Source organism: Bidens hawaiensis, unplaced genomic scaffold (assembly GCF_021521415.1).
Source record: "Bidens hawaiensis isolate Kalapana, Puna unplaced genomic scaffold, B.hawaiensis_p1.1 tig00007048_1, whole genome shotgun sequence".
Lineage (NCBI taxonomy): Eukaryota > Viridiplantae > Streptophyta > Magnoliopsida > Asterales > Asteraceae > Bidens > Bidens hawaiensis.
In genome coordinates, this window is record NW_027491484.1 from 472,129 (window position 1) to 495,710 (window position 23,582).

At 30.6% G+C, this 23,582-nt stretch overlaps 1 protein-coding gene and 1 non-coding gene across 2 annotated transcripts; one reads left to right on the forward strand and one right to left on the reverse strand.

Annotated features, from left to right (window-relative positions):
* The first annotated feature begins 190 nt into the window (after positions 1-190).
* TRNAY-GUA (transfer RNA tyrosine (anticodon GUA)) lies at positions 191-276 on the forward strand. The gene is given in 2 exon segments: positions 191-227; positions 241-276. It is a non-coding gene; the product is annotated as a tRNA-Tyr (tRNA).
* Positions 277-15,129: 14,853 nt separating this feature from the next.
* LOC143634342 (S-norcoclaurine synthase 1-like) lies at positions 15,130-18,156 on the reverse strand. Its single transcript, XM_077102455.1, has 4 exons — positions 17,853-18,156; positions 17,343-17,587; positions 15,706-16,027; positions 15,130-15,577 (listed from the first exon to the last, which is right to left on the reverse strand). The coding sequence occupies exons 1-4, from the start codon at positions 18,141-18,143 to the stop codon at positions 15,335-15,337; spliced, it is 1,101 nt and encodes a 366-aa protein (XP_076958570.1). The 5' UTR covers positions 18,144-18,156; the 3' UTR covers positions 15,130-15,334.
* Positions 18,157-23,582: the final 5,426 nt, after the last annotated feature.

A 23,582-nucleotide genomic window follows, 5' to 3' on the forward strand; every position in this document is an offset into this window, starting at 1 on the left:
GTGAATTGGATTTCAATATGTATTTAATACACTTAAGGCCAACTGTTTCAAAAGGTGAATTGGATTTCAACATGTATTTAATACACTTAATTTGCTTGTTTATTATCATCATCCAATTGATATTCCTGGTTTGACCGAAATATTGATATAAGATTATAATAACATTCAAATGATACACTAAAATCATAAACCGACCTTAGCTCAGTTGGTAGAGCGGAGGACTGTAGTGCGTTCAAAGCAATCCTTAGGTCGCTGGTTCGAATCCGGCAGGTCAGAATATTTTTGTGTAATTTTTTAGCAAATTGTTTTACACTTTTATGTGCTCTCTTGTATTTTTCATATCCGTTATCCATTAATAATAACCACATATAAAACTTTTATTACATAAACAAGATGACATGAAACATATGTCTTATGATTCAGTTTGTATTATACACATGATTTATACATATCTTTGATATAATAATCAAGAAAGTTTTAATATTTAATAAACAAAATATAGTATTGTATTTATCATTTTTTATGAATATTTTTCAAAAAAAAAAAAGTTAATAGGTAGTTTATACTATACCAAAATCGGTGGTTGGTATGAAACACCGTTGTGTGTGTTGAGTGGGAAGCTTTAACTAAGCGACAGGCTTAGTCGAGTGGTTAAGATAGGGGAGCAGTAATGAGGTGACGCGGGTTCAAATCACCCCCTCCCTTTAGCCGGTTTAATCATATTTTCTTTTCTCATTTTTCAAGTTTAATCATTTGGCAATTTCAATCTCTTAAGTTTAACTATTTGGTTAAATCCTCACGAATAATAATGATAATAATAATTAAAGTTAATTTTTAAGTAAATTACCTATAATTAATTTTAAAAAGAATAATAATTAACTTAGGCAATAGACCATTCCAAAAATATTTTTATCTACGTTTTAATATAACTTTTGTTCAAAATCAACCCGTGACAGCGAACGAGCGTATACTACTAATTTATATGAAAACCATGAAAACTTTCTTGTATGCCCTTCTTTCTTGATTATTTAAATTTTCTTTTAAAAGTAAACACATGGTCCAATTTTTTACTTTTCAATTTCTTTACGAATTTCAATTTCACGTATGTTGATTTCTCTAGAGATTCTAAAGTTTTTTAAAGTATAAACTGGATTAATTTTATTAACTATGGGGCCACCCGAGCCACAACTATATGTCGCCAATGTTTCTAACAATTCTTGACATTAAATTGGTTTCATAATTTTTTTATGAAGTTTATAAATACAGTAATCTATAGTTATACAAACAAATAGGATTTATACACATAAATAACATCTAAACATGAAGAATTTAAAAGTAAAAGGGAAAAAAAGGCATGTTATATCTTTTGAAAAAGAAATATAAAGAAGGTTTAAAAAAATGTAAAAACACCATAAAGTATTTGCCTTTGACCATTTTCAGTATTTGCAACACGAAAAAGATAAAATATACAGAAAAAATAAATTTATGCAGAAATATTTGACCGACTTTACGATAAAAAGAGAAAAGAACAACGAAAACAAACATGTCAATGAAGCTCGTTAAAAGAAAAAGAATATTGCAATTTTAACTACAATTAAATATTATATACGATTTATTAATAGAAACCTAAATTGGAGTGAAGTTCAAGCTTTTGTAATTTTTTTCTCTTAATTTTTAAGTTATTTCAAATTAACCCCCTCAAAGTTCTAAATTATTTTAGTTGATTTCAAATCTTTTGCTAAACCTTGTTTAATTTTGCCCCTAAAGTATTTATGGTTTTAATATGTTTCATAATTTGTTATTATATATGTATATGTAAGTTATTGATCTTTTTTAACGATCACCATACGAAGTATTTTAGATTTTTTTTAGTATGTCGTTACAACATGTTTATTCCATCTATGTATCACTGTTAAAATGAAGGTGTATTCACAATAAAGTATGTAAGTTTCGTTGAAAACAAAATTGTATTCACAATAAAATATCTTTTTTATTCATAAGCTATATAGTGAATGCAGTACCACTTCAATACCGTAATGAGCTGAACCGATACCAACCAAGTTTTTTTTATATTTAGATAAACATTTTTTTTGTATTGAAGCGATAATCATTATGATATGTTTGTATATCTGCATATAAAAACTCGAGCACGTTACCAACTTCCTCGCGCAACGTGCGAAGAAAGCACACTAGTTATATTGTTAAGACTTAGACCATGTGTAGTCATAACTCTCCAACCCCAGGCATTATGCGCCACGTGGCGCCCAGTCAGAGTTATGATTTTTTACAAAAACATGCTGTAGTCATAACTCTCCACCCCCATGCATTATGCCCCACGTGGCGCCCAGTCACTATTAATTCTATTTGTTTTTTAAATAATAATTCATTTAAATAATTAAACATAAAATTAAAAAACAACATTAAAATTTAAAAAATACATTAAACTTTCAAATAAAAACTAAATTAAAACAAAAAAAATTAAAATAAATTAAAAAAAATACATAAATAATACTAATAACACTACATGTATTTTTCTAAAATTTTCGCTTCATTCGCGCTTAGTTAAAGTGGGATTGGGCTTTAAGGGCTTTTGTTTTTAATATATCTCAAATGGGCCAATTTAATTTGAATGGGCCCAAGTCCAACTGATTACATAGGGAGCTGGGGTTTTATTTTTTGTTCTTCCTCTTCCTGTCAATTATCAACGCCTCATCTCTCTCTATGCAAGCTAGGAGCAATTTTTCAGGTTCCATTTTCATCTTTTTAAACAATTGACTGATATATATATATATACATATATTTATGTATGGATATATATATCTTCCTTTTCGACGCGTAACAATGCAACGGTCAATTTTTTGGATGTTTGTGCCTTTTCCAGCGTTTTAATGAAAACACAGCAAAAAAAAATTTGCAAAACGCAGAGGGGGGGCGGTGTACCCCCCGCGTTATCCTCCACAACGCCTATTATAACGTTCCATTACGGACGGTCTTAAGCAGATGGCTTTTATATATACAAAAATAAAAGAAATTATATTTTCTATTCTTAAACATAACACCAAAGTGATCAATCAAGGTGCCTCAATAGTCAATGCCCACCAATCACATAATGTCATGTTATATACTACTCTAAGACAATATATGTAGTGGATGGGCTACAAAATGGGACGTTTTGTACCATGTGACGCTAATCAGCAAAGATATAATTTTTGTTTTATGGGTGTAATTGTGTTAGCCTCATATATATATATATATATATCACATACATACCTTTAAAATAATAATAAAAACAAAGCATGCATGGGCGATAAATATTCCTCGCCCACCCCCTTTTCGCCCCTTTTGTCGCCCACGTGGGCGGTGTTCCAGCCTAATTTCGCCCATCCTCGCCTCAAGCTATCGCTCACTACACTTGCCTTAACCACTTAAACAATAGGCAACATTCATCTCAACTATCCAACTCTCCCTCTCCCTCTCCCTCTCTCCTCTCTCCACACACACATGCTCTCACTATCCAACGGATTGTATTCATTAAACAATAGGGGTTGATGTGTCCCAATGTGATACAATACCCGATGCATGGTTGCCGAGGGTGTCCCTCTTGCCCTAATACACTATAACTATATAACATAAACTAGTTTTTATCCCTCGTATTACGAGGTTGTTTTACATTATTCGTTTCTAATATTTGTAAATATTTTTAGATTTTAATTTTATTTATTGTAAGGAAGTTAATAATGTAATTAGTATTTGATAATTAAAGGGTTTCACAAATAAATGAGATGTTATAACCGTTTTAAAAACTATCAAGGTTTGGTAAGACCCATGACCCGCTTATTTGTTTAATGTAAAATTGTTTCTAATTAATAATATTTTTTATAAAAAAAAATATATGATATTAATTTTTAGCATATCCCTATCTTATAGGAATTTTCATATCAAATATTTGGTGAGATCTCATCGTCAGGAAATCGTGTCCCATAATATGTATCCATAGTAACCACATCTCGTAGCCATTATAAAATTGTGTTAATGATAGTGATGCAGGAGCATCCAGTCCACTAAGTCGGCCCGACCCAGTTGTTTATTTTATTTATAAATAAGGTTATTAGGTCTTTTGTTTAGGGAGTTAATTGATTTTAATAGAGATTTGTAAGCTTTTAAGCTTCTTCACCGAATCATTCGGTTTGAATCGTTTGAATGAAATCATTGTGTTCTTGAGCCACTTGATTGCTAGTCGAAACTACATCAGATAGATTGATAGGTATTCGTATGTCAATACCAGTCGGGTCACGAATGTACCTACTCAATATTTTATATATGTACATGTTGATAATTTGCTTTTGATAAATCCGGGTCCCTTGTCCTTGAAGCTATTACGTTTCTTAAAAGAGTTCAACAGGTCGTGCACAGTAACTTAGCGACGTCAAAGAACTATAACTTTGTTTTCAATATAATCGGGGTTGCCATTCAAAAGAGGTGAGGGCGCAACTTGTTTCCCTCTCACTCACCTCTCTATTGTAGTTGGATCTTTTTGTTTAATATATGAATTTTATATCTAAATAAAAAAAATCCCAAATCGTTTGGGAAGAACCGGGAAGGCTAGGAAGATATCAAGGGAAGCATTCCAGTTGCAAGGAGGGCAACTTGTGTTTTGTTTCATCAAACAGAGAACCGGAAGAACTCGACGACCAGGCATTGTGGGAGATGAAAGACCGGTAATCAATTGTCTTAATCAAGTGGCAGTCGGCGGTACGGTTTCCCGGGAGAAGGCCGAAGCTAAAATTTGAGGCTAGTGTGGGTCCGGTTAATAAAACATAGTCTGGCCAGAGTGGAGCATCGGGACTCTCCAAATTTGAAAAGTACGATAGCCTAAATACAAAAAAGTCACCATTCTAATAAAAACGAGAGCAAGAAGTTGCTCTCCAACAATCAAGGGATTCACATTTTTTTGTTTTTGTATTTCCATGTTTGATCCAAGAGCTCCTATGATTTATTTTTGTATCTTTTTCTAAGTAGTACAACATACAATAATCATTAGGTTAAATTCGTTACAAGAAAACAAACTCTTCGTTATGAATTTGTTTTCACCATGTTTGGCCCCAAAATATGAATAAGTAGAGGTGTGCATAAAAACGAAAAAACCGAATCGAACCTGACAAAACCAAAAAAACCGAACCGAAAAAACCAAACCGAATTAGAAACCGGCGGTTCGGTTTTGAATTTAGCAAAAACCAAAATATTAGTTTTGGTTCGGTTTTGTATTTTGTTAAAACCGAAATAACCAAAAAATTGAAATAACCATAATATCTTAACCGTAACCATTAAAACAAAATCTACCGACGACCATTTGTTTAGTTTTAACATATGGTTAAAATAACAAATATATTTGGCTGCTACATATGGTTAATCTAACTATACTATTAAAGCAATAAGCTTTATGTCAAAATCCCTCTTTCTTATTGGTTGTTTACTAGAGTTTCCATGTATATCAATAGTTTCTCCATTTTTCATCTTAATTAAATAAATCAATAATAAATTAAAATAATATTAATCAATTCTCTTAAAGTATTCTCATTCATCTTTCATTTAATGTTTAATTTTGAATTTGAATTTTGCATCTTTTTTAATTATGTTTCTACTTAATAATTATAATCAATAATTAATTATGATTTATTTATTATGTATACTATAAGTATAAATATGTTTTGAAACTAATTTTATGTTATTATTTTGATTGATGATTGATTTTATTCACACTCTTTGTTTCTTCTCAGCAGGTTTAATGGTTTTTAGATAATATATAATTTAGATAATTAATATATATTTCATCAATAAAATTTAATATAGAGAGAATATGAATTTAACTTTATTATAATTGGTTCTACTATTATATTTTAAAAAATTTATCAAATTGACCGGTTTGTACTATTATCGTAAAATTTAGGAAAGAATCACTCCTTTGGTTTAAGGAAATTGTATAACGGAATTTCTAAATTTGAATTAATTATTGTAGCTTATTTGATGTAAGGCCCCGTTACAGGTAGCCCTACTTTCGTGTTGGATTTACTCATAAACACAGTTCTAAATATCAGAGTTAATTAAAACATTTACGCGGAATATAAAACTTTCATAAAACATTACATAATTCATAACTTGTCTCAAAACATCCTTTGTCTTTCAACATTAAAGCATTAAAATTAAAACATCATAAGTCTTCAGATGCCAGGCCCTTGTTCAATGCCACGTGTCTCCTCAAGCGAGCTGCCTCATCCTACTCACCTGTGTGCATACTAAAAGTCAGCTACGCTGAGTGAGTTCTAGTTAATCATACACTATACAATACACATAAACTTATATTCTTTCATTCATACTTTCATACTTTCATACTTTCATTCTTTCTTTTGTATTAACTTACCTTCATATCTTACGTTATAAAGAGCATTACACCCTACATTCCTCGAGTATTATTAGGGCTCGGTACCCTCCTTCCTCGAGTATTATTAGGGCTCGGTACCCTCCTTCCTCGAGTATTATTAGGGCTCGGTACCCTCTTTCCACGAGTATTATTAGGGCTCGGTTTCCCTCTTTCCACGAGTATTATTAGGGCTCGGTTTCCCTCTTTCCTCGAATATTAGTAGGGTTCGGTTCCCTAGTTCTCGAATATTAGTAGGGTTCGATTCCCTCTTCGTTACCATACAACCATACATCATACCTCGAGTATTATTAGGGCTCGGTACCCTTTTCGTAACCATACAACCATGCAACCGTCATGTCCTTCTTTTATTAACTTTATCACGTTCATACACATAAGCATACATATCATACTTACCTTATACATAGCGTTACAACCTGACGGTACGTGCAATATCCGAAGACCGTTCACGTACCATCAAGCAATCATTCAAACATTTCACATTATTCACATAAGGCATACACTTATCTCTTAGGATAAGCGTATTAACAAACATATTGAGTATGCACACAGCCCCGAAAACATAACACATAAATGGGGCTAGAAACTCACCTGAACACGGTTACGTTCACCGTTAATCGTAATCCCTTTCTTCAGTTTGTGCACGGCTGACTGTATAACAAGTATACGTATCAATTAACTATCACTTCTCACAATGTATTTCTATCTTTATATGACCCACAACGAACGGGGGTCCGGGGGCAGCGCCCCTGGCAACGGGGTCTAGGGGCGGCAGCCCCTAGCAGGGTCCAAGGGGCAGAGCCCCTGGCTGGGGTCGAGCTGCCAGGTCAGCTTGGAAAAATTTTATTTCCATTAACTGTCTTAACACATTTTTCATTAGATTTTTAATTTATTTTCTAATCGAACTTGACTTTAGGCGAAGTTGTCATCAGGCGAACTTGGCTTTAGGCGAAGTTGTCATCTGGCGAACTTGGCTTTAGGCGAAGTTGTCATCAGGCGAACTTGGCTTTAGGCGAAGTTATTGCTTTGATGGCGAAGTTATCTCTTTGAAGGCTAAGTTGCCCAGATGCAGGCGAAGTTGCTCAGATCAGCCGCTGTTTTAGTTTCTGACCAGCATTTCGAGCGATTTTAACACCCTTGCTATGGTTCGACATCACCCCCTACGTTCCCCAACCGTTTCCGGTCGTATATACGCTATAAAGCTCGGATCTTTAAACTTCAAAGATCAAGAATCATACCTTTTTGAGCTCGTTTGGATCTCGTTTACTTGTTTTATCACAACCAACGCTCTATCTCTCTCTCTCTCCCGGATCTGCCCGGTTCTTCCCTCGGCCGGCGGCGAAGTTGTGTGGTGTGTGTGTTTTGGAGTGTGTTAGAAAAGTGATAGAATGAAAGATATTTTTGGGTTTAGGGGGTATTTATATCCCTTAAATCCCATGGACCTAAGGCCCATTCTCATTTAACCCATCTCAATTATTCCAAGTCCATGATCCGCTCCTTACCCGATATTAATTAATTACGCGAAATCACTAAACATAACTTCCTTTATTTAACATTATAAATTTTAGGATGTTACATTTGATTATTTGATTAAGTATATGATTTAGCATCATTAATTTTTACTATAATTACGGATGATCAGTCAATCGGTTAACTAATCATTATTTTACATAAATATAAAATTAGAACTAATAAATTTTACGTAAATATAAAATTGCAACCAAATATATTAATATCAATTACAATATTTAAATCATTAATGGCTCAATTGATTAACGAATTTAATAACCATCCTTAAGATTTACTATAAATACAAATGTTGACCTGTTTACTGATTCTAAATTTCTCAATTATTGATTTAAATATATGGTGCTGATTTTAAATATTCTAATTTATTATATTGGATTTGATAATTAGTGTTCAGTTATATTAAAATTGTGTTAATGTTAATAAATAAAAACAAAATTAGTAATTTCTTTTTTCACACCTTATATGAATTACATATATAATTAAATGTTGATTATTTTTATAACTTTCAATCATATGATTCAGTACTTCATTATATAAAATTTTATTGTAATTTTATATATTATAGACATTGTTATTTTATAAATTACATATACGGTGTTATAGTTGATGATTAATTATATTTTTGTAAATAAATAAATTACTAATTTATATTTTTACATTAATAAGTTTATTTTCGTTTGTTTAAATATAGTCAACATTTAAATTTAAATTAAATAATATTATATTTATAATAATCTACATTTGGAACTTTACATTTTAGTAAATTCAAAATGTTAAAATCCATTAATCCAAATTCCTTACTTATCGTTCTTACTTTAAGTTTTTTTAAATTTTTGACAGAATTACAAATTTTGTCCTTTAAAAAAAGCCAAATTACGGTTCGTGTCCTTTGTTAAGTTTCCTTACAGGCGGTGTACTTTAAACATTTTTTTCCTACACGTTATGTCCTTTACGCTAACTGGGTTAGAAAAACTCAGTTAAGTATGACATGTGCCAGACATGTGATGGGCATAATTGTAATTTTAGTGTATCTTTAAATTAAAAAAAAAAAAGAAAATATATATAATCCCCTCCTTTCTCTCTTCTTTCTCTCTAAGCCAGAATCTCGCCGGAAAATCATTGGTGGTTCGAGATCTTCCCGAATCTCGCCGGAAACAACCACCACCACAGAGAGAGCAAAATAAATGGTGGGTTAGTGTTTCATTGTGACTGTGACTACTGGGTTTCTTGTTTCTTGGTTTCAGTATTATTATTATTATTATTATCATCATAATTTTGTGAAACCCTAACTCTAGAGGCTACATTAACCATATTACTATCAACAGCAACCGCAGTCGCAACCGCAGCCGGTTTAAATCTAATTCCACGGCCAGGATTCAATCCTCCATAAACCGAATCAACATTCATCTTCATATTCATATTCAATTGATGATTAATAATCGAATTGCTTACATCGTTACCGGTATTGATGACGTCATCATCATTATTATTATTAGATCCAGATCCGCTACCGTTTTTCTCCATAGAATCCATAGCTTGAAAGAAGAACCACGTGGACAAAAAACGGCCAACGGAGAACGCAAGAGCACGTTGCTTCTCAGCACGGTACCGTTGCCGGAGCTTCTCCATCTTATGGCGGCACTGCGCGGAGGTTTTCGGCGGCACGGCGCCGGGAAACAACCGGCCGAGGTGTTCGGCAACGGCGTCCCAATCGGCGGTGCGAGATTCGGTCAGATCTCAGTGGAGGGTTTTGGAAAAGGATGGGTCGGGTTTTCATGATAGGGATACGGGTTTTGGAAAAGGATGAGTCGGGTTCGGGTGATAGGGATACGGGTTTTGGAAAAGGATGGGCCGGGTTCGGGTGATAGGGATCGTTTGCGGTGGCCGGAGTTTATGGTGGCCGGAGTTTATGGTGATGGTGGTGGCTTAGAGAGAAAGAAGAGAGAAAGGAGGGGATTATATATATTTTCTTTTTTTTTTTAATTTAAAGATACACTAAAATTACAATTATGCCCATCACATGTCTGGCACATGTCATACTTAACTGAGTTTTTCTAACCCAGTTAGCGTAAAGGACATAACGTGTAGGAAAAAAATGTTTAAAGTACACCGCCTGCAAGGAAACTTAACAAAGGACACGAACCGTAATTTGGCTTTTTTTAAAGGACAAAATTTGTAATTCTGTCTAAATTTTTTGAAATTCCTTAATTATTTGTTTTTAATCAATTCCCTATATACATTCCTTTTATAATTTTGTCAACCATAATTCAATCCGTATAAATAGTTAAGTTTCATACGGTAATTCATACACCTTCAAACTCTCTTTAACAAACACCATTAGCTTTGTGCCTAAGGTTTTTATTTTGTGTTGTTTTTATATCGTCCATTTTTGTATTCTTTTTTTGGTTTAAAAGTGTTATTGTTCCTAAATGAATTTTTTGTTTTTTTGAATTTTACACGCCTAGAAAGAAAATATCAATTTTTGAATTAGTAATTTATATTTCTACATTAATATGTTTAATTACGTATTTAAATATAGTCTAGATTTAAATATAGTATCGATTTAATTTATGAACATTACATTTAGTAATTGAAATTTTAAAAATTAATTGATCCTGATTCCCTAATTTTCGTCCTTATTTTAAGTTAATTGAGTTTTCCTAATTTTTTGTTTCTAATTACAATAAGAAATTCGTGTATAAATACCTAACATTCATAAGGTAATTCTTACACTAACAAATCCCTAACCATTTTAATCTCTCTCTCTCTCTCTCGGCTTAATCCTCAACTGTCCAATTTTGTTATACGTTTTTCCGGTAAGGTTCTATTGTTTCCGGTAAGATTTCCGGTAATGTTTTATATTTATTTTAATTGCTATATAATTTTTTATAATCTCTTTAGGTTGTAAATCAAAATCCAAGATTGAATTAATATGTTGAAGTCATTATGGTTTTCCAGTAACGTTTTCCGGTAAGGTTTTATATTTATTTTAATTTTTATATTACTTTGTTATAATATCTTTAGATTCTATATCAAAATCCAAGATTAAACTGATAATTTTCCGTTTTTGTTTGTATTTACATTAATATTTATATGATTTTTTCTTATAATCTTTTTAGGTTATATATCAAAATCGAAGATTCAATGGAGATCTTCACTATTTTCTTTTTCCGGTAACGCGATTCAAATTTTCCGGTTGTAAGTTATAACATCAATTTTAGATTTTTCACATGATTCAAATCTTCCATAATTTGTAATATATTTATTATGTGATATTAGTATTAATATTTAATTTTATCATTTCAGGTTATTGTCCTCAACTTGGTATAGCTAATTTCATGGATTGAGAATTGTTTGATAAGATGTCTTTTATTTTTGTTTAATATTGATTTATATTTATGTTAGTATTCATGTATTTATTTATTTTTCACAATTTATGTAATTTAATTGATTATTATATAATCCTGAAATGAAATTTAGTTGATTATTCTATAATACATTAAATTATCTATAGTAAGATAATCAATCTTATATTGTTGTTAGTCAAAGTCCAATTATATTGAATAGGTTTAAATAACATTTACATATTTGATTATATTGAATACGTTTAAATAACAATAATTTGAATAAATTAATGATTTGACTCAATTTGACCATTTATATTGAATAGGTTTAAATAAAATTTACATATTTAAACATAATTCTCATTCCTAATTTGACTAATTTTTTCAACCCTTTTTATTTTTTTTGAATACCATCCATAAATATAAACTCATTTCATAATTATTCAATATTCATGCATTAAATAAAAAATATATTAGCTTCTTCTAAATATTTCAAGTTATCGTGAACTTAATGTCAATTTCAACTAAATTCCTTAAGTGAATAATAAAAATTATTTATTTGAACCATTTTGAAATTTGAATTCTTGACCACTTACAAAAATAGGTTAGTTAATAATTCGGTGTTCACGTACATTATAGAATTTTTAGTACATTTGACCAATTTAATATGCCTTTATTATATTTTTTTTAATTACCGTGTTTTAATTAAGGTAACCAATAAATTATTGTTGTTAATTAATTAATGTATTTACGTTTTTATAAAACTTCTTATAATACGTGTTTTAGTTAGGTTAGGTGATATAATGTTTTAAACACGATTAATTACAATATAATTAAAATTGATATGTTTAAATCTACACCATAGTTCAAGCCAGAGCATAAAATTAGTAATGTACAAGAATAAGTTAGTAATTGATATTTATTACCATTAATATAATTAATCATATCAATTAAACGAATTTTGGTAACTGGTATGAATTGTCAATTCCCATACATCTAAAATTAAACCCACTTAACAATAACATAAATAATTAAGCCTAGAATATAACTTTGTTTAGCTTTATAAAAAAATAATGTATACTAATTAAGCCTATATATAAAAATAATTTTTACTAGAGACGGGATATGAAATTGAAAATTTTAATTGAGTCAACTAATTAAAAATAAATGTATAAACTAACTTTAAAGGATGTTTATTATACGGGATATGATACAATTAATTAAGCCTATGTATATATTATATTTCTTTATTAAAATGAAGTTTACTAAAGAATGGATAATTTACTTTATGATAAATCATTTAATAGTTTTCTTAATTTACTTTATAATAGTCATTTATCAAAATTAATTACTTTCTATAATAAAAATGGTGAGACTAACTTTTCTAATATCATTAAATATCCCAAAATTCAAAATCATTTGAATAACCGGATTAAAATCACGTTCAATTACCAAAACCACATATCATTCAATTTACCATAATTATGCAAAATCATCAGTTTATGAATTAATTGTAATTAAAATCTTTAATTATTCTCTATATAAATTGAAAAATGTGTTGACTTTTTTTATTTTTAAGAAATTAAAAGATTCAGTCTCACAACATTTGGTACCAAGCTTAATAACATATTTTCATATTTAACTTATTTATTATGTTTACTTAAATTTATATCATTGACTTTTGTAAGAATTATTAAAAGCTTTTTCGAGGCATTTTTATGGTGATGACGCCCCATGTGGATGTATAATGATTAGGAGGAATAATACTATTATACAATAGTAAGCTTCAATTACTACTAATATTTAAGAACCAATAAAACTTATTTTATTCACCTTTTGTATGTATTAAAAAATGAATACATTATTAGTATCTTACTAATGGAAAATAAGATATCAAAAGGCTATATAAATTATCATCTCATGCTCAATCTCTAATCAGGTGTTAGGTAAAAACCTCAATTTATTTGGTGTTTGTTGTATAAGGTTTTTTACTTTATTTATCGAAAGCTTTATAGACTATTTTTTTATTATAATTACATATCATCAATTGCGTAGTTAATTTAATTTTGACATTTAAATTGATTAATTACTAATTAGTTATTTAATATTTCTTCCACGATGGTTTAAATACAACACTGCCGATTTTTTGGAATTCCAAAACAACATTAAGGTGCTTACAAATTGCATATATATTTATACCGAGGGCCAAATATCTTATTTACCTTATCACTACTATAAAATTTAATATTTTCGTTATTAAATTTGAAACCTTTTTACATTATAATAATTAGTAAGTTCTCTTAGGATAATACTGTTGTGGTTGATTTCATTTCGCGAAAATAAGATGGAGAAGATGCTAATGACCAAGTGCATGACTTTTCGGGAGAAAAATAAATAAATTGGTTGCATATGAACAAGATTTAGGTAAAGTTTATTAAACTCATTTCCAAATAGTACTATAAAAAGAGAAAGTTTTGTTTCTCTAATATATTAAACTACTTTCCAGTCAAGATCATTATGCAATTTGATATTTTATTATCAATATATCATATGTTATAGAGACTTATCTTCATGGATATAAAGATTATTAATACAGATTAATAAATAAAACCAATATTTTAAGATTTATACATATTGTTGGTCTCAATGAGAACTACTAAATATTTAAGAACCACTAAAAATTATTTTGTTAATCTTTTATATGTATTAAAAAATGAATACATTATTAGTATCTTACTAATGGAAAATAAAATACGTCACTCTATCGAATGGTTGCCACGTCCGGACTGTTATTAGCAGCCATATGGATATGTAGTTAGGCATGTCAAATTGTGCAGGTTCGTGTCATGATTTAGAACATGTTTGAGCTAATATGGGTTATTAACATCTTGACTTCAAGTCACAACAAGTTCAAGTCAATATTAGAGTGTATACAATTTATGGCTCTATAAATCGCTAAACAAGTTATATAAGCCAATTGATATTTATAACTGTTTAGTTATTAGCTATTAAAAAACCAATTTGTTCCTTTTTATATTTATCAACAGCGAAATGCTACAAATTAAATTATAAACCTTATATACAAGGAAGTATTTAGGGAGTTGTAGATACTAAATTTATGATACATAAATTAAATAAATAGTTAAATTGTATAGAATTTTCTTCATATTTATTTTAAATTACACTTCAAGTGGTTCTTCATCCACCTTGTAAAAGCACAAGGTACTTAAAATATAAAAAAAACACGAGACTCATAGTTAGATGTCAATCCTTATATGTTGAAGAGATAAAATAATTTGCGAATTGACTATTGGATACAGGTGAAGGGAATGTTGGGGGGGGGGGGTGTCAAATGACGACAGATGAATGTACAAATTCCGATGATCTTCTAATTAACAATTCATTATATCCAATATCTGATTTAATAGACTTTGTCTATCCTTCGAATTTAGACAAGTTCTATTAACTTACTTTCGAGGACGGGAAATATTATTGTTTGAAATATATGTATTTGTTAGACGATTTCTATATTTCCACCCGTGGCGCCCACGGGACAATAACCTAGTAACTAATAATACTAGTACTTTTGATTTTGATTTTTGATTTTAAATATATCTTTTATTAGCTTTTAATATTTGAAGCTCATATAATCATATTTTGTTAATCATTATTTTAAAGAAAAAAAATCATGCCCAATTTCAATATCTTGCTTATTAATTATGTGTGACTTAGTACTATAGTAAAAATCATTTTTATAAATTTTAAACTAAAAAATATATATAAAGTCTTCTTTGAGAAACCATATGTAAATCACACACCACTTGTAATTTGTATACATATCATTGGAATGCTTGGAATTCCCTAAAACAAAATACATTTCACTAAATATTTTATTCGAACAGATTTTAAATGGCAATTTGTAGGTTGATAAACATATGCAATGATAAATGTTTCAACATTTGAATATGCAACAGAAACAAAACAAATGCTCAGAAGTTATAAACCTCTAACCAAATCAGAGTTTCTATTGGATCTTCATATGATCAATCAGAGATTTGCCATCAAGTTTGGTATTAATTACCAACTTAAAATACTCGGGTGCATCAATTGTCTTATACTTCGGTTTTATCTCCTTAACGAGCTCGGGCAATGGCCCGACCATGGCTTCAAAGCCTGGACCATGAAAAGCTGCAATCGAGAGCCGCTCTTTTTCAACGTCGACTACAGCCCTATGCTCAATACTCCTATACTCTCCATTACTCATTATCTGTATTTATAATACAAATACAACTCAATTAAAAATCCAAAATGTTCATGAATCCCAACTACAAATTTACCAATACTAGAGTCATCAATGTGACAATTTTGATTAACAAGTTTTTGGTGATTGATTACCTCCATAACATCACCAATGTTGACTATAATTGATCCAGGAATAGGTTTAATAGGCACCCATTTTGAGTTCTTGATTTGTAGTCCTTGAACTTCATTTACTTGAACCAATAGGGTTAGCACGGTTGCATCCGAGTGTGGTGCTAAACCTAAAACCTTCTGTGCTTGGGGGCATGGTGGATAGTAGTTTATTCTGATACCTTGCGTGCAATTCTCAAACAATTTGCCAACTGATTCGTGTTTGATTCCAAGGTTTAGAGTTATTAACTTAAAGAGTTTCATCGAAACTCTGTGTAACGCGTTTGAGTATTCGTCTAAGGTTTTCCTGAACTCAAATAGAATTAAACCACAACAACAAGTTATTGGATGGAATGATGAAAATACTCTTCATGCACCAAGCCGGTGACGACTTAACAACTACACTATTAAGTAATGGTGAAGATCTATAATAGTACACAACAGTAAAGAAACTGAATGAACATGAATAAGGCATGTTCATGAACGTGTTTGGATTTGCTTGTGTTTCTTCATTAATAGTTTAAAGGAACGTTCATGAATGTAAACAAACATATATGAACATACATAAATGGACATAACTGAGCGAGCATTGATTAAAAGAGCATCAATATTTTTGACCTAAACAATGAATAAAATTAGACTAATGTTATGGGTGATATTTTAATTTTATATAACTAGTTAAATTTGTAACTGGCCTAGCATTTTGAATAAGTGTATAAACAAATGAAATTAATTAAACATAAACTAACGAACATAGATGAATGTAAACAAAGGAACAAAAACATATGTAAATAAACGAACATAAATATATGAACGTAAATATAAACAAATTTAAATGAATGCGCATTAACAAACATGGTGAAAGAAAAAGACATGTTCATATTCATATTGTAACTAAACGAACAAAACAAATCCATGCCCATCCTTTATTAAATAAATACTTTCCGTTAAATGATCCACGAAAAGTTCATTGCATGTTTGGTTCGTATACATGCTTAGGGATGTTCTTTCACATGATCCATATATTTTTATAGATCACGTAACAAAAAAATTATATATATATAGGGGAGGGATATTTTGAGAACTTGATGAGTTGTAAGAACTTTAAGAACTCAATTTTGGATCACACATTTAATTAAATGAGTTAGAATATATGGCTGAGATTAAATTTGATTAAAAAATGAATCATGAGAGAGAATAAGTATTTTTGTTAATTACACAAGTTTAAACTTTAGTTACACATGTGTAAGAAGTCGATTCGGTGTGTAAAAAATTACGGTAATTTTTTGTACATTACCACGTTTCACATTCATCCTACCATAATACTTTTAACTTAGTGTTCAATGTGCAAGCCTCAAGGCCATTTCACATGTCACACATCTCATAGCATAACTCATTCAATAAACGAGCACAGACTTAACTTAACTATATTCTCACGAGAGCTTATGCAACAACTATATCTAGTAAATCCTACACATAGCAAAAACTATCAGTAGGGTCTCGGAGGCTCACGGGAGCTTAATGACCGAGAAAGTTATTTACATGATAATAACAATTTTGTTAAGACAATATATACTTTAATACTTACTACTAAGAAATATTAACTAGAAAATAATATTTACCTAAACGAAATGGGATTTTGAGGCCAAAATCTGAGGTCTCTTTGAGCAACAGGCAAAGGTAAAATAAAGAGCATGTCTCCCCAATCAAGTTTTTGTTCTTCAGAAACAACAAATGCTTGACCATAACCTTCAATATTATTTGGAAGTTGTGCACATTTCATCTTCTCTTCTAATGGCAGCTTGAAGAATTCTTCAGTAACCTTCTTCATATCATCTATAGTTTCGGATATCCCATGATTCACCAACTGTCCACATTTTAATTCAAACCATCATATCATCGATCTATAGTTTCAGAATAAAACAATAACAAGTTTGGTTCGTTGTGATCCTCTCACATAGAAAAACACGAACGAACGTACTAAATAAATAAATACAAATAGTTAGTTATGTCCAAAATAACAATGTGATGATCAAAACATTTTTTTTTCTCTCTAAATTTTCAACAATAATATTAATAACTAAACTCATAATAATCTTCCTAGCATGAGATATAATATACTGGTTAATTACCTGAAAGAACCCCCAATCTTTACAAGCGACATGAAGTTTAGCTAACTCATCATCATAGCCAGGTTTTCCTGAGAGTGTTAGTTTGCTAATGTCGATAACCGGAATTTGCAGGGATTCATCGACCAGAATCTCTTCGGATTCTATCTCGGGACGGATATATCGTACGGGAATGTCTTCCTGACCCTTGAAAGCAAGTGCTTGCACGTTGTCGACTGGAATCGAACCGCCAAGCTCAGATCGATCGGTTGTTTTGTTGGTATTATCTTCCATGGCCAGAACTTGTGTCTTCATTCGAATACGTACACTAAATATATAGAGATTAGAGAGAGAGAGAGAGGGTGGAAAAAGTTGTAATTAGATATTTGATATATATAGAGAGGGAGGTTAATTATTAATTAAAAAAATTTTAAAAATGAAAACTATAATATGATTATGACGAACTCTGATTGAACTAGTTTCAACGACATCGGAATGACTCGTCGAACCTTAAATATATATATTTAGGTTTAGCTTTGGGTTTAAAGTTTAGGATTTAGTTTTATGACTTAGAGTTTCGTGTTTAGCTTTATGGTTTAGAAGTAGGGTTTGGGATTTAGCTTTAGAGTTAGGGTTTAAGGTTTATAATTTATGGTTAAGGTTCGTCAAGTTGTTTCCAACGTCGCTGGAATGAGTTCAATTAAAGTTTGTTTGATCGGTTCCTCGGTTCTCCACCTTTTTGAGGTTTATCAATTGACTGACCTGTTATACACTAAGATATTTACATAATCTAATATGAATAATAAATGTGTAAAGTTTGACCGTTACAAATTTAATTGATACCGACTGAATTTGCATCATTACATTGTCGTAACGCGACAAGTTTTGATAGCTTCTTATATTATATTGCGCTTGGGTACTTATAGATGAGTTTGTTGGTATTTTGGAGTTTCTTACACATGCATGTTTTCATTTTCAAAGAAGGTAATACTTTAAGAAGTCAATTGATTGTGCGTAGTGTTTACATGCTTACTTGCTATAGTTAATACCATCAATTGCCAAGTCTTGGGGTTGAGTGTGTAGTGTCCCACTAGACCAATATTTGGAATTAATGTAAGGTGTATATATAATAATGACAATGTCAAATGTGTTGCAGATATTAAGAATAAAAAGTTGGGATGTCTTGATCATTAACCAATTTGATTGTTTTATAATCTTTTATTTTAAGATTTTAATGTAATAAAAGACTTGTTACCAAATAATCTATTAATTATATATATAATAATACAATGACACAGTTCAAAGAATGTGTCTAATAAACATATGAACATCGACGTTTATAATAAACATATGAACATTGACGTTTTAATATGGTATTTGCTTCTTTAAAAGTAAATTGATGACTTTAAATCATTGCAAGTGTAAGATTTAAAGGATTTTAAGTAAAAAAAATTGTTGTTTTAGAAGAAAAAAAAAAGGTCTTCAAGATTTGGTTTTCCAAATCAAAATAATTATTTTATTTTTGTTTTACGTTATGATATAATATGAATTACTTTGTGTAAAAGAAATGAAAGAAAAAATTTTTGATTAGTATGCTGGGTTTTCAATTCTTTCTCAACTCAAGTGTGTTTTTAAGTTACACATCCTCCGACTAACCACGTCCCCAACAATTTCCTCCTTCATAATATGGTAGTCAATTATTCCTACTTTTCTGGCAAGACGATGAACATCTCAATGGGGCATCCGACATTTACCAAAATACACTTTTAATATTTTATTTGATTGGATGATATCATGATATGGCCAAATATATCAACTTAATGTGTTCTCATATATATGTGTTACGTTGTAATTAAACTAGCTTGGTGTCCGCGCGATGCAGCGATGTATACGCTCAAACACAACATCGAACACATAAGCGGTGACCTCACTATAGTACGCACGCAACCTGACTATAGTATGCATGTAATGCGGCGGTGGATGTGTAACCATTCGTCGGTGAACGGGTAACTCGGTCTGAAACACGACCCAAGCCCACTAGACCCGTTGCGGTCCTAATTGCATTTTTAAATTTTTAAAAAGTATAGCAATATCATACTTAAATTAAAGATAATAAAATGTTCGTTTTTATGGTGTAATTTTTTAAAAAAGTATTAACATGTAAAAGAGTTATGGTCATTAAAACTCCATGGGGTTGTTGGTTTAGAATAAGGGGGTTATCATGTAACTATTTAATAAGTTAACAAAACTTACCCTTAAGTTTAAGGACCATAAATGTAAGTATTATTGTTAACCGTACATGATCATAGTATGCAAAGACTATACTACCCCTAGATTTTCAAAATTGATTGCAATAGTGATTATACTTTAAACAATAGTGATTGTACCTCTTAAATTTAAGAGGTCCTTCATTCATGCATTATATATAGTATAGATAATTATAATCAAATATTTTGCATATTGTCTTATTGCAATGTCAACTTTGTTACGCTTTATTGATGTGACAATGTGACGTTTGTTTTGGAAATAGTAAAAGAAAACGTAGAAATCCAAAAATATCCTTTTTTTTCTCTTTTTTTATAAAAGCTAACAAAAACCATTTCATTCAAAAACACTAGCAAAATACTACTCTTAAAAAAGTAAAAAAAAAAATAGACACCCCCCCCCCCAAAGCCACCATATTACTCTCGTATTAAATTAGAAATTAAAAGCACGCCATCTTTCCACGCCATTTTCTCACGTTAGGCCCGGCCATTTGGAACGATTTTCACCCACAAAAAAACTGAGTTTTAACCTCACCAATCACACTCCTTAAGCAAGGCAACTTTTGATCAAACACCATTTGGTTCCGTGCTATCCAAAGACACCATATAGTTCTTAAGCACACCGCATGAAACACCTTTGTCTTTTGACTTGACAATGAGGTGTATGTGTGTAATTCTAACAAATCACGAGTCGAGAAAGCAAATACGGTCGGAACCTCGCCAGCTAGTGATACTACTCCAAGATTCAACATGTCCTTTTGGTCGGAACCTAAAATATTCTTTTAGCTGAGAGAGATTCAACGTATCCTTTCACCAGCATGTCCTTATACACCCGTAAATATGATCAGAGCCTAAAATATCCTTTTAGTTGAGAGAGATTCAACATGTCCTTAACTCCTTATGCTCTTAAGAGTTCTAGAAAATCATATATACTTCTTTATATTCTTTTAAAAAATAGTTTCTTATACGTAATTTTTATTTACTTACGGAGGAATAGAACTCAAGATCTTCGTGTGTTTAAAAAACTATCTATGCCACTATAAAGTTGAGAAATTTTTTATCTTTAATATAAACATGATTTTTTTTTCAAAAGTGCAAACCAATTACGATATATATCTACTATCCACATTTATATATATATATATATATGATCAGGATCAGGACCATGAGAGAACTTTTTTGAAATTAAGAACCATTTTGGACCACAAAAAACCCAAAAATTAAAAATTCATAAAATAAAATAAAAACACAAATGAAAAAAGTAAAAAAACCAAAATTCTTATTTTAACATCCCTGTTTCATGAAAAAAAACTCGATTTAGCCAAATTATATACACGTATGTATAATATATACATATATGTACATTTACATGATTTTTTTATACACATGTGTATAATTTAAGATAAATGAAACTGTACATATGTGTATATTACGTAACTAAAGATTAAATAAAATTATACATATGTGTATAATACGACGTTTTTTTTTGTTTTTTTTTATTTTTTTATTTTTTTTAATGAAACTGGAATGAAAAATAAGAATTTTGGTTTTTTACTTTTTTAAAATTTTTGTTATTTTTTGTTTATGATTTTTTTAAATATTTTTTTCAAATGTGTTTTTAATGGTCCAAAATGGTTCTCAAAGTTCTTAATTTGCAAAGGGTTCTCTTAGGATCCTTACCCTATATATATATATATATATATATATATTATAGAGTTAACGTAAAAAACAATAGTTTTGTGAGAAGCATAAGAATAGATGTAGACCCTTGAATCAAGGATCTAGTGGTTGAGATTGGTAGTTTCTAAAATTTGTATAGTTTCCTATTTACATGGTATAGTGTCCAATTTAGGTGGTTTACTTTGTCCAATTTACATGGTATATATAATTTAGCTTATGCAATTTTGGTTATACATTGTGCAACACATTTTGTAACTTTAACTGAATGTAATTGGGACACCCTTTTCATGCACTATTTCTCTGTCTTATCTTCTAGTTTTTCATGTGATTCTATCTATGCCCACCCAAATCATGGTGTACTCGCTTCTTTCCCTCTTGCGGATATACACTCTTCATTGTCGGTGTTACGTATGCTTTCTCAATTCTCATCACTTGTTGTCGGTGTTACGTATACATTCTCATCAGCTGTTGTCATTGGGTTGGATTTCATAACCCAAAATGGTGTTTGTGTGGCAGCAACGATTTTCTATTGGGGTGTGTTAGGTGTTAAACCTACGGTTTCTATCTCTATCGCTATCAAGCTTGATGATAATTTCGTTGTTGGTGTTACGATTTTTCATCAATTAATGTTGTCAGGTTCGATTTCTGGAACCTTAGGTGGCAGAGGTGGTCTGGCATGGGGATGTACGTTGTGCTCCCGAGCTCATTAAACAAAAGAAAGAAAATATTTACCTTCTCTTTCTTTTCTTTTCTTTTCTTTTCTTTTCCTTTCCTTCTCTTCATTCAACACAACATATGATATGCTACTGATTTCTATAATTATTGGAGATGTAAATGACTTTCTTCCTTCCAATTCCTTCCAAATTGGAAGGAAACACTTTTCTTTCAATTTACTCTTTAAAGCCTTATTTCATTTCTTTTCCTCTCTTAAATGAAACTAAAAAACGCATCATTTTTATCTCTCTTCTAAAAAAAATCTAAGAAACACACTGAATTTTTTTTTTCTTTTCATTTTATTTTCTTTCTCTTCATAAGTGAAGGTCGGGAACACAGTGGTGATGTTTGTTAAAGCTATGTTCAATGACATGATTTAGTGTTTAATTTTTCTATTAAGTAAGCCAACTATGAGGACGGGTACACACGTGTCAGTGAATTAGAAATGAGGGTACTCGATTAATATAAATATATATTTTTTGAAAATTTAACTTCATTCAAACACCAAATAGACAAATAAAAAGAACGAACCAGGACCCCTTAACAGAACACGAAGCGACAGTTGGGCAAAACCAAGACAATTACATTAAGGCATTCTTACTTCAATTTGACCAATTACCCTCAAAATTCTTATATCTATTTTTTATCCACACGAAATCTAGACACTTGATATCCTCAGTAATATCAACAATATTCGTCTTTCTCCCTTCGTGAATATTCTATTTTCTCGCCTTTCATATCCTTCAACTTGTAATTATCATAATTCCTTTCAAGATATTATTTCCAGATTCCTTTTCCTTTTCTTAGATGAATCTTGAAGATGACTTCAACCGCAAAAACAAATATTGGAACCTTGCACCAAACGCAGATGTGTTGCCAAACCACCGTTGCAAAAACACAACCACTCACAATGTGTTTAATCGAGTAAACAACTACGTCACAAAGAGTATGATTCGAAAAATACACTCCAATAGTTCTCTTACTTAGAGCTTCGAACGTAGGCCATGTATTTAAAACAACCCTTCATGCAAAGATAAGCGCTTGAATAACTTCCTTCCATATACCATTCTTAACTATCTTGAGTTTCCACACCCAT